The 22272-nt window shown below is 47.9% G+C and overlaps 2 protein-coding genes and 3 long non-coding RNA genes across 5 annotated transcripts in view; all 5 read left to right on the forward strand.

Moving 5' to 3' along the window:
• LOC119122085 (C-type mannose receptor 2-like) overlaps positions 1 to 22272 on the forward strand; it is a 184243-nt gene that overhangs the window by 128279 nt on the left and 33692 nt on the right. The window lies entirely within an intron of this gene.
• On the forward strand, positions 5406 to 12351 carry LOC119128406. Its single transcript, XR_005099002.1, has 3 exons — positions 5406 to 5463; positions 12072 to 12227; positions 12318 to 12351. It is a non-coding gene; the product is annotated as an uncharacterized LOC119128406 (long non-coding RNA).
• Positions 6635 to 7012, forward strand: LOC119128394. Its single transcript, XR_005098998.1, has 3 exons — positions 6635 to 6666; positions 6777 to 6884; positions 6959 to 7012. It is a non-coding gene; the product is annotated as an uncharacterized LOC119128394 (long non-coding RNA).
• On the forward strand, positions 7832 to 8519 carry LOC119128332 (lymphocyte antigen 75-like). The gene is made up of 2 exons (XM_037260598.1): positions 7832 to 8190; positions 8358 to 8519. Exons 1-2 carry the CDS (start codon positions 7862 to 7864, stop codon positions 8500 to 8502), a joined length of 474 nt encoding a protein of 157 aa, XP_037116493.1. The 5' UTR covers positions 7832 to 7861; the 3' UTR covers positions 8503 to 8519.
• LOC119128410 lies at positions 12918 to 17264 on the forward strand. The gene is made up of 3 exons (XR_005099003.1): positions 12918 to 13029; positions 13109 to 13276; positions 17248 to 17264. It is a non-coding gene; the product is annotated as an uncharacterized LOC119128410 (long non-coding RNA).

Genomic DNA, 22272 nt, shown 5'->3' on the forward strand with positions numbered 1-22272 from the left:
TGGGCTTTACAGCTGGACCAGCACCTTGAGCCTCTCACCGGACCAGTGGCGCAAGGCCCAGTCAGTGAGCTGCGAGGCCAGCCTAGCCGGGCAAAACCCTGTCACGCAAACCCTGCCGAACCCAGGACAATGCTCAGAGTAGAGCCTGAATTCGTGTCTGTGTCTTTGCGACGTTGAAGCATTGTGAAATAAAAATGTCTGAGTATCATCATGTCTCTGTAGCAGCTGCTTATCAGAAAAGGGAAGCAAACTTGGTAACACGACAAATAAATGTCTCACCAAGCACATTTATATTGTACAGGTCGAGAGAAATAAAATGAAACTAAATGATGAATTTATCATGGCACATAGACAGAGTATAGTTTGCACTATAAAAAAATTAGTAACCACATATAGTTGGAATTAAAATTCAAAATGAATACATTAATATTGTATTATGTATTGCAAATCTATATATGAGCACAGCCTAATTCAAAACTATGTTTTGCTCCTCAGGAATGAGGAATAATGAAAGCATTAATGTCATATATAAAAACGTAATGTTGTCTTGGATGGGAAAACACATCACAATGACACATTAATGGGAAAAATGCAATGAAGAACCATTTTTTCCCCCTTCACCTGTCGCGGTGAATCTTATTCTTGTCTCTGATTGGCCAGCAAGCGTCACTCAACTCCTCCCTCTGCGTCACAAGCCTCTTGAAGTTGGAATGCGTTGAATCGGTCAAACATTGGTATAAACAAATAATGTTATAAAAATGACTAATTTGAGTGAAGGTGCATGAGAATGTAAAAAGGCACATTACAGACTTGCTACAAGGAGTTACTGCCCTTAGCTTAACTACGAAATATCTGAACAAGTCGTGTTAACCCGTTTCCAATGAGCGCCAATGCTTTCCTATTTCTGAGTGGTGAGGAATTGTGTTCAAACACAACTGTAGATTGATGCTAAAAAGAAAAGTTTATTTTCGGATTGAACGTATTCCATTGTGCACTGATTGAGTTTTTATCCATGGTGATCCCTGACACAGTCATTTCTATTGTGCCGCTGACATATGCATTCACACAAGACATGGCCCCACTTTGGCTCTGATCCAAGCCCAACTCGGAGGTTTGTTGGCAGTCTTAAGCGACGAAACTTGTCTCCCCACTCCTTTATTTATTTATTTATTTTTGTTGCGAGTGAAAGGCGTCTAAGATGTCACGTCCACCCTCGCCATGCAGTTCAAAGGCGTGCAAACGTGTTCGGAGCGTTTGTGACGTCACGTGGTGGTCGACGTCCGAGTGGCATCAGAACACGCAAGCTTATTGTGACTAGTATAGTCCGTCCGAGTGGCATCAGAACACGCAAGCTTATTGTGACTAGTATAGTCCGTCCATCATTTGCTTTGGAGTCGAATTTGTTGACTGCAAACTATTTGCGTGGAATATCCTCTCCTGTGAGCGATGGGACTCGCCGCGCGCCTTGTGCGTATTCTTGCGTTGAGCGCCGCGTGGACTTCGTCAAGTGAGTAATTTGCGATTTCGGAGTTGGATTGGTACGGAAGAGGATTACGGCCGGTGAAGAAAAAAAAGGGGGGACAGGATTCTGATTTTAAAGTGAGAATTCTTTGATCAGAAAGTGGGTATTCTCACTTTAAAGTCGGAAATTTCACTGTAAAGTCACAATTTAGACTTTATCGTCAGAATTAGACTTTCAAGTGAGAATTCAGACTTTAAAGTCACAATTCAGACTTTAAAGTGAAGTCAAAATTCTGAGAAAAAAAATTCAGAATCCCGTCCCTCTTCACAGGCCCTAATCCTCTTCCGTATATTGGGACTTTGAAGCTGTTGTAAATCATCTTTTTGCCCTACGGCACTGTAGTGTCCATGGATATTCTGCGCAGACATGAAAAGAAATGTGCTCAATTGAACAGGTGTATGCCTCACATCAGTCCTGAATGCAAAGGATCTAAACTACAACCTTTAGATCCTTTGCATTCATGAATGATCAATTAACTATAACAGAATAAAAATTAAGTGACCAATGATTTATTTAAGGTCTCCTGGATGATTTTGATCTTTTCTTGTTTAACGAGCAAATGACGTTACCGGCAAATCCATTATGACAAACTAAAAGTATAAACTACGTCACCACTTTAGCTTCGATCCAACTAAGCAGGTTTGTGCCCGGTTCGAAGCCCAAAAGGTGACGTCCCCCGGCCCCCTTTATCCTGGTGAAGTGCTTGCTTTGTTTGCCCTTCCCGAATAAAATCTCGACAAAAATAAAAATGAAGTTTTTCGTTGCTCAGAGGTTGTAGTCAAACGGGCCAAATGACGTCACGTCCCCTCAGAAAGCCGGCGGCGTGCGCGCGTACGCGAGCCCGACGTGTGCGCGCCTGCTGTTTGTAAGCTGTGCGAGGGCAAGTGGAAGGCACCCACCCGCTCGCCACTGTCCGCGGGCTGTTTGGCCCCTCGTGGACTCCCAGACGATGAGAACGCACCCGAAAGCGCTCGTGACGCTCGTTCTTTCATTGGGCGCCGCTTTTGTTGTATTTATTGCTTTATTTTTCTATTTTTATCTATTCAATGTTTTACCAGGTGTGTCCATTGAGAATACTTTCTCGTTTTCAATGCCAACCTGGAGGCAATGTGTGGGTGTCTTGCCCAAGGACACAACGACACGTGACTGTGACAGAGCCAGGGTCGAACCGCCAACCCTCCGGTTCCTAATGATGATGATATCTCTTATTTCGAACATATTTAAAACATAAAAAGAGAAAAATAAAACAAATAACACTTTCAAGTGCCAAATTTAAGTCCAGGAAACAAACAAACGAATGAACCAACAAACAAAACAATATCAAAGAATGCTCGAAAAAGAGTAGGAGGAAGCGTAGCTCGACACGCTCTACTGCCTGAGCCACGGCCTCAATACCATAGACTCTATGGTCTATGGTTGTCGTGAAGGTAAACCAGGGGTTGGCGACCCGCGGCTCCAGAGCCACATGCGGCTCTTTAGCATTCTCTAGCGGCTTGCTGGAGCTTTTGCAAAAATGCGTGAAAATGGAAAGATATGTTGTCGTTTTTTTGTTGGTTATTAAAAATGTTTTTACAGCATAATCATGACACATTCTTATGCTGTAAACATGTATGTAGTTGTAAATATGTTAAAAATACGGAATTTCAGAATGGCGCCAAATAGCAAAATTGGGTCGTAGCCTGCGACATAGCACAGGCGAGTTGTAAACAACCAGATGTGTGAGTGATGGGCCATGGATTCAAAAGGCAAAAAGAGAAAGATTGCTGATGAGAACAGAGGCTTTAAGAAAGAATGGACTGAACATGCATGCTAAATTTGCTGCCGATCACCCAGTTGGAACTGAGAGCAAAGGTGCAATTGCTGTGCTGGTGGAGAGATTTGAGGACCGAAAAAACAGTTTCAAGAAGTGGATTGCATCTCCAAACTCTACTGCTGCTACAAGTTTTGTTGCAGCCCAGAAGATGATAAACCATTCACGGATGGCGAGTACATGAAGGATTCATTCATTAAATTACCAGCGTGCCTATTTTCGGACAGTGAGGGAAAGGGTAATTAAAATGGCAAACACTATCACCGATCAGCAAATCAAGGACATCAATTCAGCACCAGCTTTCTCAATGCCTGTGATGAGTCGCGTGACGTGACCGATATCGAACAGACAGCTCTGCTATGCAGGTACGTGAACTCTATCGTACATCAGTAGTCACGTGGTGCCTAATTCTCTCCAGGATGCGCTGCAGGGAGAATAGACATTTAATTATTAATGTTAATTTTTTATTTGTAGCCTGCTTCATTATTTCAATAGTAGGCATACAGCTTATGTATTGACAGTCTATGTAGCCTTATAAAAGGCTTTTAGATTTTTGCGACTCCAGATAGGTATGTTTTTCTTGGGGGGGCAATATGGCTCTTTGAACATTTTGGGTTGCCGACCCCTGCCTGAGGTAAAGAAATAAAAAAGTGACTTGCAGGAAAACCAAGTTTGGTTACCCCCAACTTGACTTGACGTTCTCCCATTTCATTGCTGTGTTTTCTCCATTACGCTAACAAAGAAGCCACATCAATAATGTGGGGCTCAGGTTATTAGAGCAAGCAGTACATAAATCATCCACACGAAGGCGTATTTGAGCATGTCTTTTGTGGGCTAAGTGTAGAAATTAGTGTCATTTAGTGGTGAGCTAATAGAAGGCAACAACCAAAAACGGAAAGCGCGTGCCTTTTGATTCACTGCGTCACAAGCTGCCTGCCACATTGTCGATGCAAGCAAAATGCCACCACAAACGACTTAATCTCAAGCTTCTTTTCTCTATTTTAACGTTATCCTTTTGACAGCTGATCCATTTTCATTTTCGTCCAATAGTCAATGGCAGTGAGGTGTGTTCAGTGTGTTGCTTGCATTTGAATGCCATTTAGGACTTGAAAAAATCACATGGGAGAATGTCATCGTAAGTGCAAATGGAGAAACATGCACTGGAATGAATGCTGGTTACGAAAATAACCTAAATTCGTTTTAAAGAAATACCGATTGGATTGACCCACTACTTGGGTTAATCTGAACCAACTTTCTGTCTTTTGAAACAAAACTCGATACAAATGCCAAGACGCTGCTGACGTTATGCCAGTACGTCATACAAGTCTCAAATGTGTCCTCAGCTGATCCGGGCTCAGCGTGTGAAGAAGACTGGCTCCCTTTCGGCTCCAGTTGCTACAAGAAGATGGAGACCCCCAACGGTTGGCTGGGGGCTCGGCACGACTGCGTCTGGGAGGGCGGCGACCTGGTCTCCGTTGCCTCGTCGGCCGAGGAAGCCTTCGTGAAGGGGAAAATGGGCGACGTCCCTTTCTGGATGGGACTCTCCAATCTGGTGAGACGGAAGCGCAAGCAGTTGATTCTCTACTGGTACGCGATTGACAAGCGGGATTGGTCTCTGCAGAATTGCGACGAGGCTTGGTGTCAGTATGACAAGGAGCAAAAGAAGCTGACTTGGTCCGATGTCCGCGTGACTGTGACCTACTCCAACTGGGCTAAAGGTCTAAACGGAAAGTAAGAAGGTTACGTTTTTGCATCCTTTCACTGTCAAAATGTCCTTTTCCAAAATGGGAAAGAGCATCGTGATGAGGGGGAAAAAGAGCTTTTGTCAATTTTTCATCAGAAAGTAAGAGGAAATACTGAGATGCTTTTCACGACTTCTCCCTACAGCTCCGACGTGGAGTCCTGCGCGTACGTCAACCTTGGCGTGCACCACGATAATCAACAAGGAAAGTGGCGACACGGCTGGTGCGGATCCTCGTTGCCATACATGTGCAAGCGCTCGCTGGACGGTAAGCCCGCACGAATTATATTATGATGTCAAAAGGAACATTTCAAACGTGTGGTCTTTCTGCAGACTGCCTGGAGGGCAGGCAGTGTTCCTTTAAAGTCTTCGGTTACGATCGAGTGGAGAGTGAGTGGCTGCCACGCTTCTTTTTACTCCTGCACCCGCCCGTCCCGCCGTGCTTTTCCAATCCAAGTTTGTTTGTGGCTTCAGCTTCCTCCTGCGACCCTGGCGACTTTCTGTTCGATGACTCTTGCTATCATTTTGGGCGGGAGGAGATGATTTGGCAGCCCGCTGAGGACTTCTGCAAGGGACGCAAAAGTCACCTGGCCAGCGTCCACTCACAGGACGAAGTCAATTTCTTGGGTGGTGAGCGCCAAGACAAACCGACAATTCCACGATCATCCCGCAATGCTCACCAGCATCTTTGCAACTTGCGCTTGTTCTGCTTTTCTCAAGCTCACATTGGGCGCGCTCGACGTGGTTGGGTGGGACTCGCGAGGAAGAATGGCAATTATGAGTATACTGATGGAACATCTATCGTAAGTGAAATGTTTAAGTGACCTAAAAAGTTGTCATTTGTCCAGAATGATATGATATGAATGAATGAGATGTCGTACTGAAATTCAAAAGATAAAAGTGAGATACAAAGTGTCATTTAAGCAGGAAAAAGCTTTCTTGAACAAAAACAAAAATCAAACTTTGACCGGAATGGCCGCAATGTTACAAGAAGCTATGAAGAAATGTTTTTCAGAAAATCAGCTGGAACAAGGACAAAGCTGCAGCTTGATGGCAATTAGAATTGTAATTGACAAGAGCGAAAAAAAAAAGCCATCATGCACTCAAGTTATCTCTGTCATGTGTGCAGGACGACACCCCACGATTGCAACTTTTCAAGTACAACTGCATAGCTGTTTCTATGGTCTTACTTGTGACTATGGCTGCACAACAACAACAATCCAGCCATCTGCAAAAAAGGTCTGAAAGTCACGACGGCTCCCTTTGCCCATTCACCGCGCGCTCATTATTGATCCCTCTTGCAGCCAAGGTCCGAAAGGCTCTTACTGCTCATCCGTCGTCAAGATTCAGGCTAGGTGGGCGTCACATCCGTGGTCGCGCTCTTGTCGCCAGTTGGCCCTCACGTGACGCGAGTCTCGCTTGCAGGCTGGAGCGACAGGTGCGGCAGGTGGATGGAGAACCCGCCAACGACTTCTGCTACCCTGATCAGCCACAACCAGGACGTGACCTGGCAGGAGGCGCGAGACAAATGCGTCGGACCACGGAGGCGACCTTCTCAGCCTGCCGACGACACTGAACAGAAGTTCATACAAGGTAAAGTCCCCGGAGGACACGATGGAGCACTTTACCTTGCACAGTTTATGCCGCATGGACTCCAGAAGGAACAATGCACCTCTTGATCGTTGTTTAACTTTGATTGGAAGATCTGTGCGACATTCCGCTGACTCTATGGTTGGGCGCCAATGCCGAGATCACTGAAGGCAGCAAGTGGACTGATGGATCCCCGTTCATTTACAAAAACCTGAAAGCAGGTCGGTCTCAAACCCGCCGAATGTTGTCGGCGACCAAAACGGACGAGTGCTTAGCGTCTGTCGTCTCCTTCCAGATAACGCCAGTGACGCCACTGGCGGACGCTGCCTTTCCTTGCTCACTGCCGACGACGCGACTGGAAATTTGACCAATGCCGAAAAAACAGCAGCTACATCTGCAAGAGAAGAGGAAGAGGTAACGTGACGCTGGCCGATTCGCACTGACTTCTGAAGTCCTCTCGATGAAATATGTGTGTGTTGTGAGCGTGTCAATTGTCAAGTCATGAGCTAACGCAATCGGCAAAACTGGAATTAGGACTGCAGCTGGTCTGAATTTCTTGTTTCCCACAACATTGGTGGCAAAACGTTGATAATACTGTGATAAATTGTTTTCGCTGGTCAGTTGGCAGCCTTGAGTGCCTTAAAAGGCGCCTTATAAATAAATGTATATTATTATTATTAGTTAATCTCCGGGAACTCGCTGTTGAAAGTGGCTTCCTCAGGGAAGGAAAAAATATCTCAAGACAATAGCTGATTGGAAAAAGATTTTATTCCTCCAAGATGTGGAAATTTCTCGCGTCCAGAAAAGTTCCTCCCGTGCCTTCCAGACTTCGTGCTTTTTACATTGAGTCTCTACCCTAAACGGTCACAAACCAAACCACTCATTGTTAAAACTCTGATCCCAGACTGCCAGTATTATCTCGGGGGAAAGATGGTCACAAAAAAAGACTGCTTGATGGTTAAATTTGGATCGGAGCCGGCTGAGCCAATTCTATTCTCTGTACTCGTACGTCAGCGTTTCTTGAGGGCTAAAAGTACCCACGACCTGAGGCCCACACTCAACAGAGATGAGCTTGAATAAGTGGAATATGCGTCAAATAAAAATATTCTACAATCCCCCAAATGTTTCCTCAGTCGATCAGACGTCATGTGATACGGTCTACGGGTGGCTCCCTTTCGGCTTCAGTTGCTACAAGAAGATGGCGACCCCCAACGGTTGGCTGGGGGCTCGGCACGATTGCGTCGGGGAGGGCGGCGACCTGGTCTCGGTCGCCTCATCGGGCGAGGAAGCCTTTGTGAAGAAGCAAATGGGCAACGACGACCCCTTCTGGATCGGACTCTCCAATCTGGTGAGACGGAAGCGCAAGCAGTTGATTCTCTACCGGTACGCGATTGACAAGCGGGATTGGTCTGTGCAGAAATGCGAAGAGGCTTGGTGTCGGTATGACAAGAAGCAAAAGAAGCTGACTTGGTCCGATGTCCGCGTGACGGGAAACTACTCCAACTGGGACTCCCGTCAGGTTGGAAGGTAAAAAAGTCACGTCTTGATGTCCTTTCACTGTCAGGCAAGGTTTTGGGGCCCCTTTCCAAAATGGGAAAGAGCACCGTGATGAGGGGAAAAAAGACCTTTTTTCAAGTTTTCACCAGAAAGCAAGAAAAAAATACTGAAATGCTTATCACGACTTCTCCCGACAGCTCCGACGTGGATTCCTGCGCGTACGTCAACCAAGGTGTGTGGACTCAGCCAGGAAAGTGGCGACACGGCTCGTGCAGATCCTCATTGCCGTTTATGTGCGAGCGCCCGCTGGACGGTAAGCCTGCTCAGGAGTTGTCATGTTGATGTCGAAAGTGACATTTCACTTGCGTGGTCTTTTTGCAGACTGCCCGGAGGGCCGGCCGTGTTCCTTGAAAGACTTTGGTTACCTTCGAGTGGAGAGTGAGTGGCTGCCACGCTTGTTTTTACTCTTCCACCGTCCCGCCGTGCTTCTCTAATCCAAGTTTGTTTGTGGCTTCAGCTTCCTCCTGCGACCCTGGCGAATTCCTGTTTGACGAGTCTTGCTATCGTTTCGAGGGGGTGAAGAAGGTGCAGTGGGCCGCCGAGAGGGTTTGCAAAAGAAACAAAGGTCATCTGGCCAGCGTCCTCTCAGCGGATGAAGGCAATTTCTTGGCAGGTCAGCAAGTGCCAAGAAACATCCGACAAGTGGATGCTCTTTTTGTGCTGAAGCGCTTGTTCTGCTTTCCTCAAGCTCACATGCGAGACGCAGGAAGATCTCAGCCTTTTGTGGGATTGAAGAAGAAGAAAAACATTTTTGAGTGGATTGACGGAAAATCTACAGTAAGTTAAAAATTTACTGCAGTCTAAAGAAGTTGGCATTCGCCTCTACCCAAAGGCAAAAGATTGGAATTGAATAGAAAAATGCTTTTGAAGTATATAAGCTGGAACATTTGCGGAACAAACTTGCCGTTTCTCCTTTAGAATGATATTGAAATGAACAGATTTCAAGACCGCACAAATTATTTATAAAGCTAAAAAAAATTACTCCCTAATATACAAAAATGGTTCATAGAAAGAGAAAGTGTTTACAGTCTAAGAAGGAGAGGGAGTCTTTTACAACCTAAGGTGCGCACCACCCTCAAAAGCATGTGCATATTTGTCAATGGGGTAAAGCTATGGAATAAGTTACCTGTAACGATCAAAGAAAGTAAACACAATGCCCAATTCAAAGAACACTTTAAAAATTTGACACTAGAAAATTATAGTAATTGAAATCTTCTGCCTGTCTGTTTTCAGCTATATAGTCCATATCCTATTTATTTATTTTTCTTTTCAGAATATTATTGTATAAACCGCTTTTCATTTCTAAAATTATCTTCCTCCGATAAATCAGGTTTCTGTACTTCGAAAAAACTAACTACTGTTGAGAATTATGATGTATAAAAGGGGTATGGAAAACAAGCAATAGCTTCTTCCTTCTCCTTTTTTGAACATGTTGATTTATGTGCCTCATTGGCATAACATGAAATTATGTGAAAATGTGAAAAAATGATTTTGTGTTTGGTCGATCTTATGTTCAAAAATAAATTTCACTTCACTTCACTACGAAAAACTTGAATGAGATTTAAAAAAAAAAAAAAAAAAAGGAATCAGTCTTGTAGGATAAAGTGCAGAATTTGACGGAATTCCGGAGAATAAAACAGGATGACAGGATGAAACTGGCCCAGTATGCAGTTTTCACCGAAACGCTCAAAATTGGGATTTCACCAAAAGAAAGTTGAAATGCTCCAACACGGAATGGAAAAACTCATTCAACCAAGCGCAACACAAAACAGGCTCAAGTGGCGTCCGACGTGTCGTCCGCAGGACTACGTCACGCAGTTGGTGGGAAAAAAGTCTACAGGACTCGAAGAGTGCTTTGCTCTGTCATCTTCTGGACAATTTGATGAGTGGTCATGCGCTAAAGAGCAGCCATCTATCTGCAAAAAAGGTCCGCAAGTTACCGCAGCTCACTTTGCCCTTGAACCTGTTATTACTCTCTTTTTTGATCCCCCTTGCGTTCTTGCAGCCAAGGTACAAGGGGCTCTCCCTGTTCTGCCGTCATCAACATGGGGACCAGGTGAGCATCCCACCCTGCATTCGGTCGGTCGTCGCTTTGCCCTCAAGTGACACGGGTCTCGCTTGCAGGCTGGAGCAAAAAGTGCGGCTGGTGGATGGACAACCCGTCCAACGACTTCTGCTACCTGATCAACCACAACCGTGCCAAGACCTGGCAGGAGGCGCGAGACAACTGCGTCGGCCTCGGAGGCGACCTGCTCAGCATCACCCACTCTGATGAACAGAACTTCATACAAGGTAAACGTCCCAGAGGACACTATAGAGGCTCGCACAGTTTATGCCCCGTGGACTCCAGAGGGAACAACGCTGTTACACACGCACCTGTACGATGTTCAAACTCTTGGTCGTTGTTTAACTTTGATCCAAAGGTCTGTACGCTCGTCCCCTGAGCAGTCCCACTCTGTGGTTGGGCGCCAATGCCAATATCACTAACGGCATCGAGTGGATTGACGGATCGACGTCCACTTACAAAAACCTGAAAACAGGTCGGCCTACAACCCGGGGAATGTTTGTCGGCGACAAAACGGATGAGTGCTTAGCATTTGTCGTCTCCTTCCAGGCATCGCCGGAGAAGGCCCAGGTGGAAGCTGCCTTTCCTTGCTCACTGCTGACGGCCGCTGGGCAAAAGCCGATTGTAAGGAGAAGCGCAGCAGCTACATCTGCAAGAGAAGAGGAAGAGGCATGATTTGACATTGGTCTTATTCTTAGAGTTGTGTCATCAGATATGAAGTATTAAGGAAGGCCTTTTCTAAAGTCCTTTGATTCTCGGTGCCGCAGTTGACACGATTGGTAAAAAACTCACTGGAATTTAGTTTCCACAAAATGCTGACAAGACAAGTCATGCCATTACGTGCGGATAATTCTATATTTCTGCCATTCTAAATAACGGCATAATAATGGTGTCCTCAGCCATTCCTAAATCAGCATGTGAGAAGGGGTGGAGTCTTCACCAGTCCAGTTGCTACAAGAAGATGGAGACCCCCAACGGTTGGCTGGGGGCTCGGTACAACTGCTTCTGGGAGGGCGGCGACTTGGTCTCCATCGGCTCATCGGACGAGGAAGCCTTTGTGAAGAACGAAATGGGCAAGAACCCCTTCTGGATCGGACTCTCCAATCTGGTGAGACGGAAGCGCAAGCAGTTGATTTTCTACTGGTACGCACGCGACTGACAAGCGGGATTGGTCTCTGCAGAAATGCGACGAGGCTTGGTGTCGGTATGACAAGGAGCAAAAGAAGCTGACTTGGTCAGATATTCGTGAGACGATGACCTACTCCAACTGGGCTCCAGGTCAAGTTGGAAGGTAAGAAGTTCATGTCTTGAATGTTAGGCAATGTTTGGGTCCCCTTTCCAAAATGGGAAAGAGCACATGTGACGAGGGGGGAAAAAAAAGTATTTTGTTAAAAGAGAGCAAGAAAAGAACCTCCAATTCATCCTGTTTGTAAGATGCTTTTCACGACTTCTCCCGACAGCTCCGATGTACAGTCCTGCGCGTACGTCAACCAAGGCTCGTGGACCGAGAGTCAGCCAGGAAAGTGGCGACAAGCCTCGTGCGGATCCTCGTTGGCGTTCATGTGCGAGCGCTCGCTGGACGGTAAGTCTGCTCAGGAGTTGTCATGTTGATGTCGAAAGGGACATTTTAATTGTGTGGTCTTTCTGCAGACTGCCCAGAAGGCCGGCAGTGTTCCTTGAAAGACTTTGGTTACGATAGAGTGGAGAGTAAGTGGCTGTCACTCTGGTTTTTACTCCTGCATCGTGCCGCCGTGCTTTTCCAATCCAAGTTTGTTTGTGGCTTCAGCTTCCTCCTGCGACCCCGGCGACTTCCTGTTCGACGACTCTTGCTATCATTTTGAGTGGAAACGTAAGAATTGGCAGGCCGCCGAGAAATTCTGCAAGGGACGGGATGGTTACTTGGCCAGCGTCCACTCAGAGGACGAAAACAAGTTCTTGGCTGGTGAGCACCAAGACAAACCAACAATTCTGTGATCATCCCGCAATGATCACCAGCATCTTTGCAACTAGCGCTTGTTCTGCTTTACTCAAGCTCACGTACGAGATGATAAAGGATATTGGCCTTTAATGGGACTCAAGAAGAACAAAGACAACAAATTTTCCTGGAGCGACGCAACGTCTGCAGTAAGCAAAACGCCTACAGCTGTCTAAAATGTGTCCAGAATGAGATATGAGAAAGCCAAAGTTGGGTTGGTTACAATGTTGCAAGAGCAGAAAAAAATGTGTTAAGTTTCAAAGGGGCTGGGCCACGAACACAGATTAACTTGCAGTTGTTTTAAGACAAATAAAATTGACAAGCTTGAATAAAATAGTTATATACAGTTTTTTTTGTCTGGTCATATAAAAGTGCAGAATTTTACAAAGAACAAAATAGGAACATTGTAGTTGTTGATGTTAAAAATGGAGTACAGTAATGAGAAAAGGAAAAAAATCTGAACGTTTGAAGAAAATAAGTTGCAACACCAAACGCACTCAAGTGGTATCCATCCTGTCATCCGCAGGACTACATCACGCTGAGGGGAGAACAGTCTACAGGACGCGGTGACTGCTTTGCTCTGTCAGCTTCTGGACAATTTTATCAGTGGCCCTGCACTAAAGAGCAACCATCTGTCTGCAAAAAAGGTCCAAAAGTCACCACAGCTCACTTTGCCCTTTAACCTCTCACTGCTCTCTCATATTTGATCCCCCTTGCGTTCTTGCAGCCAAAATCCGAGAGGCTCGCCATGATCCGCCAAAATTAAAAGGTGAGCGTCCCACCCTGCGGCTGACACGTGATTGGTCGTTGGCTAGTTGGCCCTCAAATGACGCGAGTCTTGCTTGCAGGCCGGAGCATAAAATGCGGCTCGTGGGTGAAGAACCCCTTTAAGGACATCTGCTACCTGGTCAACCGCAACCATGCCAAGACATGGCAGGAGGCGCGAGACGACTGTGTCCGCCTCGGAGGCAACCTGCTCAGCATCACTGACAACACGGAGCAGACCTACATACTAGGTAGGCATATGGGCTCGATCAGTACTATTGGTTGAGAATCTTGCGATATTTGTAGAGTCTAGATATGCCAAAGAAAGTGACATTTTGAAAGAACTTTTTTGCCAGTTGTCTTTTATTGCTCAAGACAAAGAAAACTTTGTGACGTCACCTGCAGTTGGTTACCAGACCCCAAGTGGTTGTGTTGTGGAGGCTGAGGACTGTATAGGGCAGGGGTGGCCAACCGGTCAGAGACTAAGAGCCACATTTTTTTACTGTGTACCGCAAAGAGCCACATTTATTCTGTTACGTGTTATGTATGGTTGGAAGGACAAGTCTTCTGCTGTTGACATCTTTTATTCGAGCTAAAGGTTTGCGGTGCAAGGAAATGTCCGGCCTGGAGGCGAAAGCGAGTTTTGTCGAGTTCTGGACTTTGATGCGGGGACATTAAAGGAGCTCGGACTGCTACGTCCTGAAGCGTCGCCGGACTCGTCTGCTATTCCTCCCCCGGTTGGGAAGCGTCGAAAGCGGTGTGCGAGGAGGCTGAAGAGGGGCAAGCGTGGGGGCGTCCGGGCCAGGCTGGCGGCCAACCCGGCTCGCCCGGCCGTGCCTTCCATTCTTCTGGCGAATGTTCGATCGCTGGACAACAAAATGGATTACATTCGCTTGCTGAGATCTACAAACCGGACGGTGCGTGACTGCTGTGTGCTCGTGTTCACTGAGACTTGGTTGACCGGCAACATTCCGGACTCGGCTGTACGTCTGGAGCGGCTAGCGTGCTATCGGGCGGACCGGGCCATTGTACGAGGGGGGAAATCTCGTGGAGGTGGAATATGCGTCTACATCCGTGACGAGTGGTGCCGGGACTCTGTGGTGGTATGCAGGCACTGCTCGCCACTGGCGGAGTTTGTGATCATTAAGTGCCGTCCTTTTTACCTGCCGAGGGAATTTACCGCGATTCTGCTGGTCGCGGTTTACATCCCGCCTTCCAACATCGGAGGCGACAGGGTCGCGGCTCTTAGTGAACTGTACCAGGCTGTCAGTGACCAACAGACAGCGCACCCTGACGGTTTCACCATCTTCGCTGGGGATTTTAATCATGCTAACCTGAAGTCTGTTTTTCCGAGGCTTCACCAGCATGTTGATTTTCCTACGCGTGGCGACAGCTTCCTGGACCTGGTCTACTCTTCGCATAAAGGAGCTTTCAAAGCCGCCCCCCTCCCGCATCTTGGACTTTCTGACCATATCACTGTTATGCTTTTGCCCGCATACAGACAAAAGGTGAGAACATCCAGACCAGTTCGCAAGCGGGTGCGGCCTGAGGGTGCCTCTGATGCGCTTCGTGACTGCTTTGGCTCTACTGACTGGGACGTGTTTAGGAGGGCTGCCACTTGCGACGGTCGGGCGGACATTGAGGAGTATACTGACTCTGTTTCCTCCTACATCAGGAAGTGCATTGATGATGTGACACACTCAATATCCGTCGTCACTCGGGCTAACCGGAAGCCATGGCTGACAGGGGCTGTCTTCAGGCTGCTGAGGGCCAGGGACAAAGCCTTCAGGGCGGGGGATGAGGCTGGCTTGAGGACTGCGAGGGCCGACCTGTCCCGGGGCATCAAAGAAGCGAAGAGGGCGTTCTCGTGCAAAATTACCGCCCACTTCAAGGACAGCAGGGACGCACGGAGCCTTTGGCAGGGCATTCAGACCATCACGGACTACAAGCCCGCGCCGCCGAGCTGTGAAGGCGACGTCCGTCTGCTCAATGACCTCAACCGCTTCTTTGCTCGCTTCGACGCCCAGAACAGCACTTGCCCGCTGAAGGCCACTCCCCCTTCCCACGAGCTGCCCCTGTGCCTCTCCGCCGACAGCGTGAGGAGGGCGCTTGCCGCTATCGACATCCGTAAGGCGGCGGGCCCGGACAACATCCCGGGTCGAGCGCTGAAGGACTGCGCTGGTGAGCTGACGGGTGTCTTCACAGACATCTTTAACACTTCCCTGCAGCAGGCCATCGTCCCGTCGTGTTTCAAAGCTGCCACCATCGTACCTGTGCCGAAGAAGCCTGCTCCGTCCTGCTTCAATGACTACCGCCCCGTGGCACTTACCCCATCATCATGAAGTGCTTTGAGCGGCTTGTCATGGAGCACATCCGTCAGTTCTCTCCCCCCCACCATTGACCCCTTCCAGTTTGCGTACCGAGCCAAACGGTCCTCTGAGGATGCCATCTGCTCTGCCCTCCACTTCGGCCCTCACCCACCTGGAGGGGAGAGAGTCGTATGTGAGGTTGCTGTTTGTGGACTTCAGTTCTGCCTTCAACACCATTGTGCCACAGCGTCTCATCAGCAAACTTGACAAGGCTGGGCCCAGTACCTGCCTCTGCAACTGGCTACTGGACTTCCTCTGTCAGAGGCCACAGGTGGTACGTGTTGGGCGACAAAATCTCCGCCAGCATCACGCTGAGCACAGGGGCCCCCCAAGGCTGCGTGCTCAGTCCGCTGCTCTTCACCCTCCTGACGCATGACTGCGCTGCCACCTGCAGGCGGCAACCGCATAGTGAAGTTTGCTGACACACGACTCTGGTGGGTCTCATCAACAGGGAGACGAGACTCAATACAGGCTGGAGGTTGACCTTCTGACCGCGTGGTGCAGGGACAACAACCTCCTGCTGAACGTCGACAAGACCAAGGAGATTGTTGTTGACTTCCGGAAGGGTCACGCCCAACACCTGCCGCTGACCATCGACGGTGCTGTGGTGGAGAGAGTGAGCAGCGCCAGGTTTCCTGGGGGGTGCACATCAGTGAGGATCTCTCCTGGTCCACCAACACCGCATCGCTGGCGAAGAAGGCCCAGCGCCGCCTGTACTTCCTTCGGATAACTCAGGCGAGCGGGGGCTCCTCCGCCATCATGACTACTTTTTACCGCGGCAACCATTGAGAGCGTCCTCTCCGGCTGTATTGCTGTTTGGGGTGGCAGCTGCACTGACTATGACTTGAAGGCCCTGCAGCGCATAGTGAAAACGGCTAGTAAGACTATTGTGCTTCTCTCCCCTCCTTGAAGGACATTTACACCTCCCATCTCACCCGCAAGGCGACCAAGATTGTGAGTGATGTGAGTCACCCCGCTCACTCTTTGTTTGATCTTCTGCCCTCTGGGAGGCGGTACAGGAGCCTGCGCTCCCGCACCACCAGACTCTCCAACAGCTTCGTACTCCAGGCTGTTAGGATCCTGAACTCGCTCCCCCTTTCAGCGTAGCGTCCTGTTCTTGCGGTCTGCTGGATGCACACTGGCTCGGTTTTGCCCCTCTTATTTATTGGGTTATTGGTTTATTATTTATTCATCGCTCATTTATTTATTATTTATTATTTATGGTTTGTGCCTTCTTGTTTTTGTTTTGTGTCGCCTACTTGTATGTCTCGTCACCGTGGGATGGAGGAAACGGAATTTCGGTTCTTTGTGTGTCTTGACATATGAAGGGATTGACAATAAAGCTGACTTTGGCTTTGACTTTGACTTTGAGTATCTTGAAGTATCTTATTTGCATTTAAAGAGACCGCACCAAAACTATTGAGAACAGGGGTAAAAGAGGAGCTTGTGACGCTATGACGACGAAGAATTCAGACAAAAGATTTGCTGTTCCACTTGATGCACAACGGAATGAGTAGAATGTCAAATGAATTTATAACCATGATAGTGTAATGTCCTGTATTATTGTTTGTTGTGTCTGGGCGTGTGAGGGCAGGGCCAGGAGTGAGAATGACGTCATGCGGGGTGGGTTGTGCGGGCTGGTTAGCTTGGCAATCAGTTGGTGTGTGAGGCGCATGGGCGTGAGTTGTGGCCACCAGCAGCTCCTGTTTGCACATTTTTCTGTTGCCTTTTTTTTGTCATAATAAAAGCGGCGATCAAACCGTCTGAACATCCTTGACGCACTGAGGGGCATTACAATACGTATAGGCTTAAAGTCATTCACTGGTGTCATCTTATTTCTGTTTGATCCAAAGGTCTGTCCAGCGCTTATGAAAACATTTCTTCTTGGTGGTTGGCCACCAACACCATGATCACTCAAGAGGGGTTAAAGTGGACTGACAGGTCTCCCTTTCGTTACACCCACTGGACCACAGGTGGGTCCAAACGCCGTCCAATATTTGTTGCCGACGGTCTGGAGCAATGGAGAGGAGCGCTTAGCATCTGCCGTCTCCTTACAGATAGCCCTAGTAAATCCTCTGCTGAAAACTGGCCTTTTCTATAACATTGAAAGTGAACTGGAAAATGGGAATTTGACAACTGCCAGAAGAAGAGAAACTACATGTGCAAGAAAGAGCCAAAGGTAAGATTTGACTCATGGCCAATTCAGGTTGATGCCCATCTTTGGCTTTTGCCTCGCAGGACAGAAACCGGAACCTCCACGCCATAACGGTAAGTCAGTCTCCCCGAATCCTGAATGTTGACGTCAAAAGATGCGAGACGGAAAAAAGACATCATGGTGCGCTCGCAGGTTTTCGGGAGATCCTGTGTGCAACCACCAGAAGAACGTCGACCTCTTTTGTCAGAGTGAGGGTCAAAGCGTCATCCGCATCCAGTCGGCCTTCTACGGACGGAGGAGCGGCAGCCTTTGTCCAACTCAGAACGCAACAGAGGGTATGACAGGACATAAGCGACGTCGTCCGTGGTCCGACGATACGACCGTTGCAGCCAAATAAGCTTCTCGGCCTTGTGACTTGCAGAGACTTGTGTGGTGCGAGGAGCCCTCCCTCATTACAGGCAGAAATGTGACAACCGTCAATATTGTCTTGCTGACCCTTTTGAGGGCGTCCGGAAGACCTGCCCTGCAGTCTCCAAATACCTGCACATGGTCTACAGCTGTGAACGGAAAGGTGGGCTTCACGTCTCTGTGTCTAATGCGGTATCTCCCGACCAGAGTTGGGGTATGACGGCACATTGAATGGTCTGTTCTGCTTCGGACGTTGATGCGATGGCTAAAAGGTTCAGGGGACCACTCGCCATAAAGCTTGGCGACCATTGGCCTAGTGAATCGACGGCTCCTAACAATGCCCAGAACAATACAACACAAGGATTCAGTTATCAGGGATCCGTTGCAACATGATTCTGGGTTGTCCTCAGTGTGTCTTGACAGTTTGGTCGAGGCGGACAAGCGCATCGCCGACTCAGCGTTTGAAGCCTCCTCCTCTATGAGCGACACCAGCCCAGAGAAAGCTCAATTGAGCAAGAATTCCTGCTGGAGACCGTCACAAGATCGTACGTAGACAACCGAAAGTTACTTCGGCGCTGGCAGTTTGGTGTCCTGAGCGAACTTGTGTCCTGCAGCCTCCACCAGCTGGATCCAGGTTAACCTCGGTCACGTGAGAAAGGTGACCGGGATCGTCACCCAGGGCTGTCCTCATACTGACCAAAGGTCCTGGGTCATCGACTTTGAGATGAAGATGAGTTTGGATGGCAAAAGCTGGACTGAACACCCGGACGAAAAGGTGAGCGGCCAGCCAGTCGACCTGACGCCGACCGGGCCCCCCAAACTTGCCATTACAAATGAGAGTGCTATTTCTAGTTTACCGGAGGGGGGGAGCACCGGTTTGGCTCTGCGTTTTCCGCTCAGTACGTCCGCATCCTGCCGCTGGAGGACAGCGTTGACTTCGGCCTCAGCTTTGACCTCTTGGGATGCGCACGTGACGGTAAGCGAGTCTCTCCCTCCGCTGCCGGTAAAAACATGCAACCCATCTTTTGATATCACCTTTTGTCTGACAGATGGGATGACCTGTGACAGCACGTTCAACAGCCTCCACTTGACCAAGGCAATGACGTGAGTCGCACTTGCCCCGGTGTTTCCATGACGGTGAGCGCCTGTCGTCAATTTGCTTGTCCTCTCCTTCTGCAGGTTCCACTGCCCACCCAAGTGCGCCAACTCCAAACACAATGTCACAGGAACCTTGGTCTACAATAAGGTACGGGATTGCTGACCCTTGGATTGGAGAGGCACTGGCTCTTGGCAAAAATCATCATTTCAAAGATGAACCTACATTTCAATTGGGATTTTCAAATTACCGTTCTTTTCCATGTATAATGCGCAAAATTTAACTAATTTATTGTCCTAAAATCTGGGGTGCGCATTATACATGGGTACAAATTATTTTTTTTTTTTTTCTTTAAATCCGGATATCATACGGAGGCCGCCATTACAGATGCGCTTTCTTCTCTGCTGTTCACTTCAAACACGCTCCATACGAACACAATGCTCTCGTATCAGACACTTGCTCGATCACCTGCTCGTTTGCTGTCACAATGTACCCTACACAAATCCGAAACATTTCTTCGCTATTGAGTTTGCTAGCGCATGCGCAGTGATACTGACCGGCAGAATAATTTTTTCTGAAATAACTTTACATTTACGGACTTAAGTAGGAGTCAAAATTTGGGTGCGTATTATACATGGTACAGGCTTTTTTCCAGCATCAACATGCCATTTTTAGGGTGCGTATTATACATGCGGGCGCATTATACATGGTAGTTCCATTTGAAAGATTATTTTATTTCCACACACCACTCAGGAAATCAAATCCTCCCTATTGTGACCAGTCAGTTGAGTTCTTGACTTAATGTGAGTGCAGGACTCAAGCGTCTGCGCGGCCGCTATTCACGCCGGCGTCATTCCTAACGACATCGGAGGAGACTGTATTGTGATGAAAGCCGTGGCAAAGAAGGGCTTTGCTGGCTCCACCCAGAACGGGATCACCTCCCTCAAGTGAGTGGCCAACGTTTATGGCAAAGTACCAATAAGAGGCCCAGCTCATTGTCACATGTACGACCTGCAGGAATGCCGACTCGACGGATCAGGCCTTCACATTTGCAGACGGAGGTGAGTTCACGGAGCATTTTTCATGTTAATTGCTCAACTACTGCTAACCCCGCACGGGATCTCACCCGCAGAGCCGAGATGCTTGGGAGAGTCCTGGGAGGAGTTTGCGGGCTTCTGCTACAAAGCTTTTGAGGACAAGAAGGAGTGGGCCGCTGCTCAAGCTGACTGCAAGAAATTGGGTGCCAATCTGGTGTCCATCCTTTCCGAGGTGGAGCAGACGTGGGTGAAAATTGCTTCTGCCCTCGGTGCGCAAACCGTCTTTGTAGAACTACTATCCCCTGAACGCTGGGTGAGAGATCTGCTCGCCTTTGTCCTCTGCAGACACCAGCGATATGTGGACCGGACTGCATGACCAGACTGTCCTCGGCATGTTTGAGTGGTCAGACCGCCACGAGGTGACCTTCACCGACTGGGCCCCGGAAGAACCCAAACACCTGAAAAAGGACTGTGTGGCGATGTCGCAAAAGGTGCGTGGCCAATTGACTGTTTGCAAGAACATCTGCACGATCCACTGAAATCCTTCTTGCTCATCTTTCAGGCTGGAAAATGGAAGCAGATAAGCTGCAAGATACCCAACAGCTTCATGTGCAAGATGCCCAAAGCGCATTATGCAATCACCTCAGAGAAGGCAGAGGAGAGCCATTCTGGTGACAGCGTACTCTTGCACAGAAGCAAGCTCGCCAAGTCAGCGAATGCAGTGAGTTGATTATTTTCTCTCTCTCTCTCTGCATCCCACGTTTCTGGACAGGTTCAAAAGACAGTTGTAATGATTTCCACACAATCTCATTTCAGTGTCAGATCTTAGCGTTTGCATGCGATTTCTACTCAAGATGTTTTGGCCAGTTATGTTTTGATTACATGTTTGCAGCTTGGATCAATGATCAAGCTGAAGGGAGGTCTCCGTGTGAACAACGTCATCACCATCACAGGACGAGCAAATAAATTGGCAGATTGGTACGAGGACCCCCAGCCACTCCCACACGGGCACAAGAATGCTAATACCACAAACACACTGTCGTACATCTGTGTTGCAGGTTTAAAATCAAACTGTTTGTGCCTGATGACGAAACCGACAACGTGGTCGCGCTGCTCCTCAAGTTGAACTTTGTAACCAAGAAGATTTGGTTGTACTCCAGAGTGAACACAACTTGGAACGAAAGAGAGGAGCATCCCACGCAAAGCTCTGGACGCGGACGAGAAGTCAAGGTGACGTGAATCACATAGTATTTTTGCACACACTCTCACTTAGTTTTGGGGTTTCCAAACTTTGGTGTGGAATATTCCTTACCTTTGATTGGTGACGGTTAGTTAATTCTATCTTATTGTCGCTTTGTTGTTTGTTCATATGCGCAAGGCGTATCCATACAACTGTCTGTCAAAACCCATTCCATCTTGTAGAACCTCCCTAAACATACGTCAATCTTAAAAAATAATTGAGTGTTTCCAATGGGAAGCGGACATTTACTGGTTGAAGAGCACCTAGTCGCTAAGAAAGGTTGGAGTGATTTTCTTTTTCAAACTACAAAAAGTATGGAACGGAAATGTTACAGTCCTTCGTGATGCTACTCAGAAATGTCCACCATAGCATGAATTTTCTTCCAATCGCTAGCGAAACTGTAAGGTTTGCTCGCCCAAAAAAGTCACGAGTCCCAAAAATGTCAACGTGAACGTCACATCTCCCGCCTTTGCTCGCTGCCATGCCGTTCACACTCATCACGTGCATGGTGTCCTTGTTGTTGCTCAGGTTGTCATCAAGTGCGCCGACGATCATTTCCAGATCACAATCAACGGCCTCGACGAGGTGACTTACAAATACAGAGAGGCCAATCTACAAAGCATCACGCAGATGATCGTGTGGGGTCACGTGTCCATCAAGGACATCAAGCAAAGCTCCGCTTAGACTAGTCTGCGCTAAAATGTGAGGACAGACATCGTCAAAGTGTTCAAATTGTTTTTGGCACAGCCTTTTCCACCAGCTACAGATGGTTTGTGGGATAATTGTACAAAAGTAACCACTTTATAGTTTGATCTAATACTTAATCTTAGTCTAGTGGGCTATTAGAAAAGCCAGACTTGCATGCTTTTTTTTTTTTCTTTTTGATTGCCTTTGTGCATCCGGGCTTTGTGTTTATTGCATTGAACTGCGCAGTATTTGTAG

This window comes from Syngnathus acus, chromosome 1 (genome assembly GCF_901709675.1).
Source record: "Syngnathus acus chromosome 1, fSynAcu1.2, whole genome shotgun sequence".
Lineage (NCBI taxonomy): Eukaryota > Metazoa > Chordata > Actinopteri > Syngnathiformes > Syngnathidae > Syngnathus > Syngnathus acus.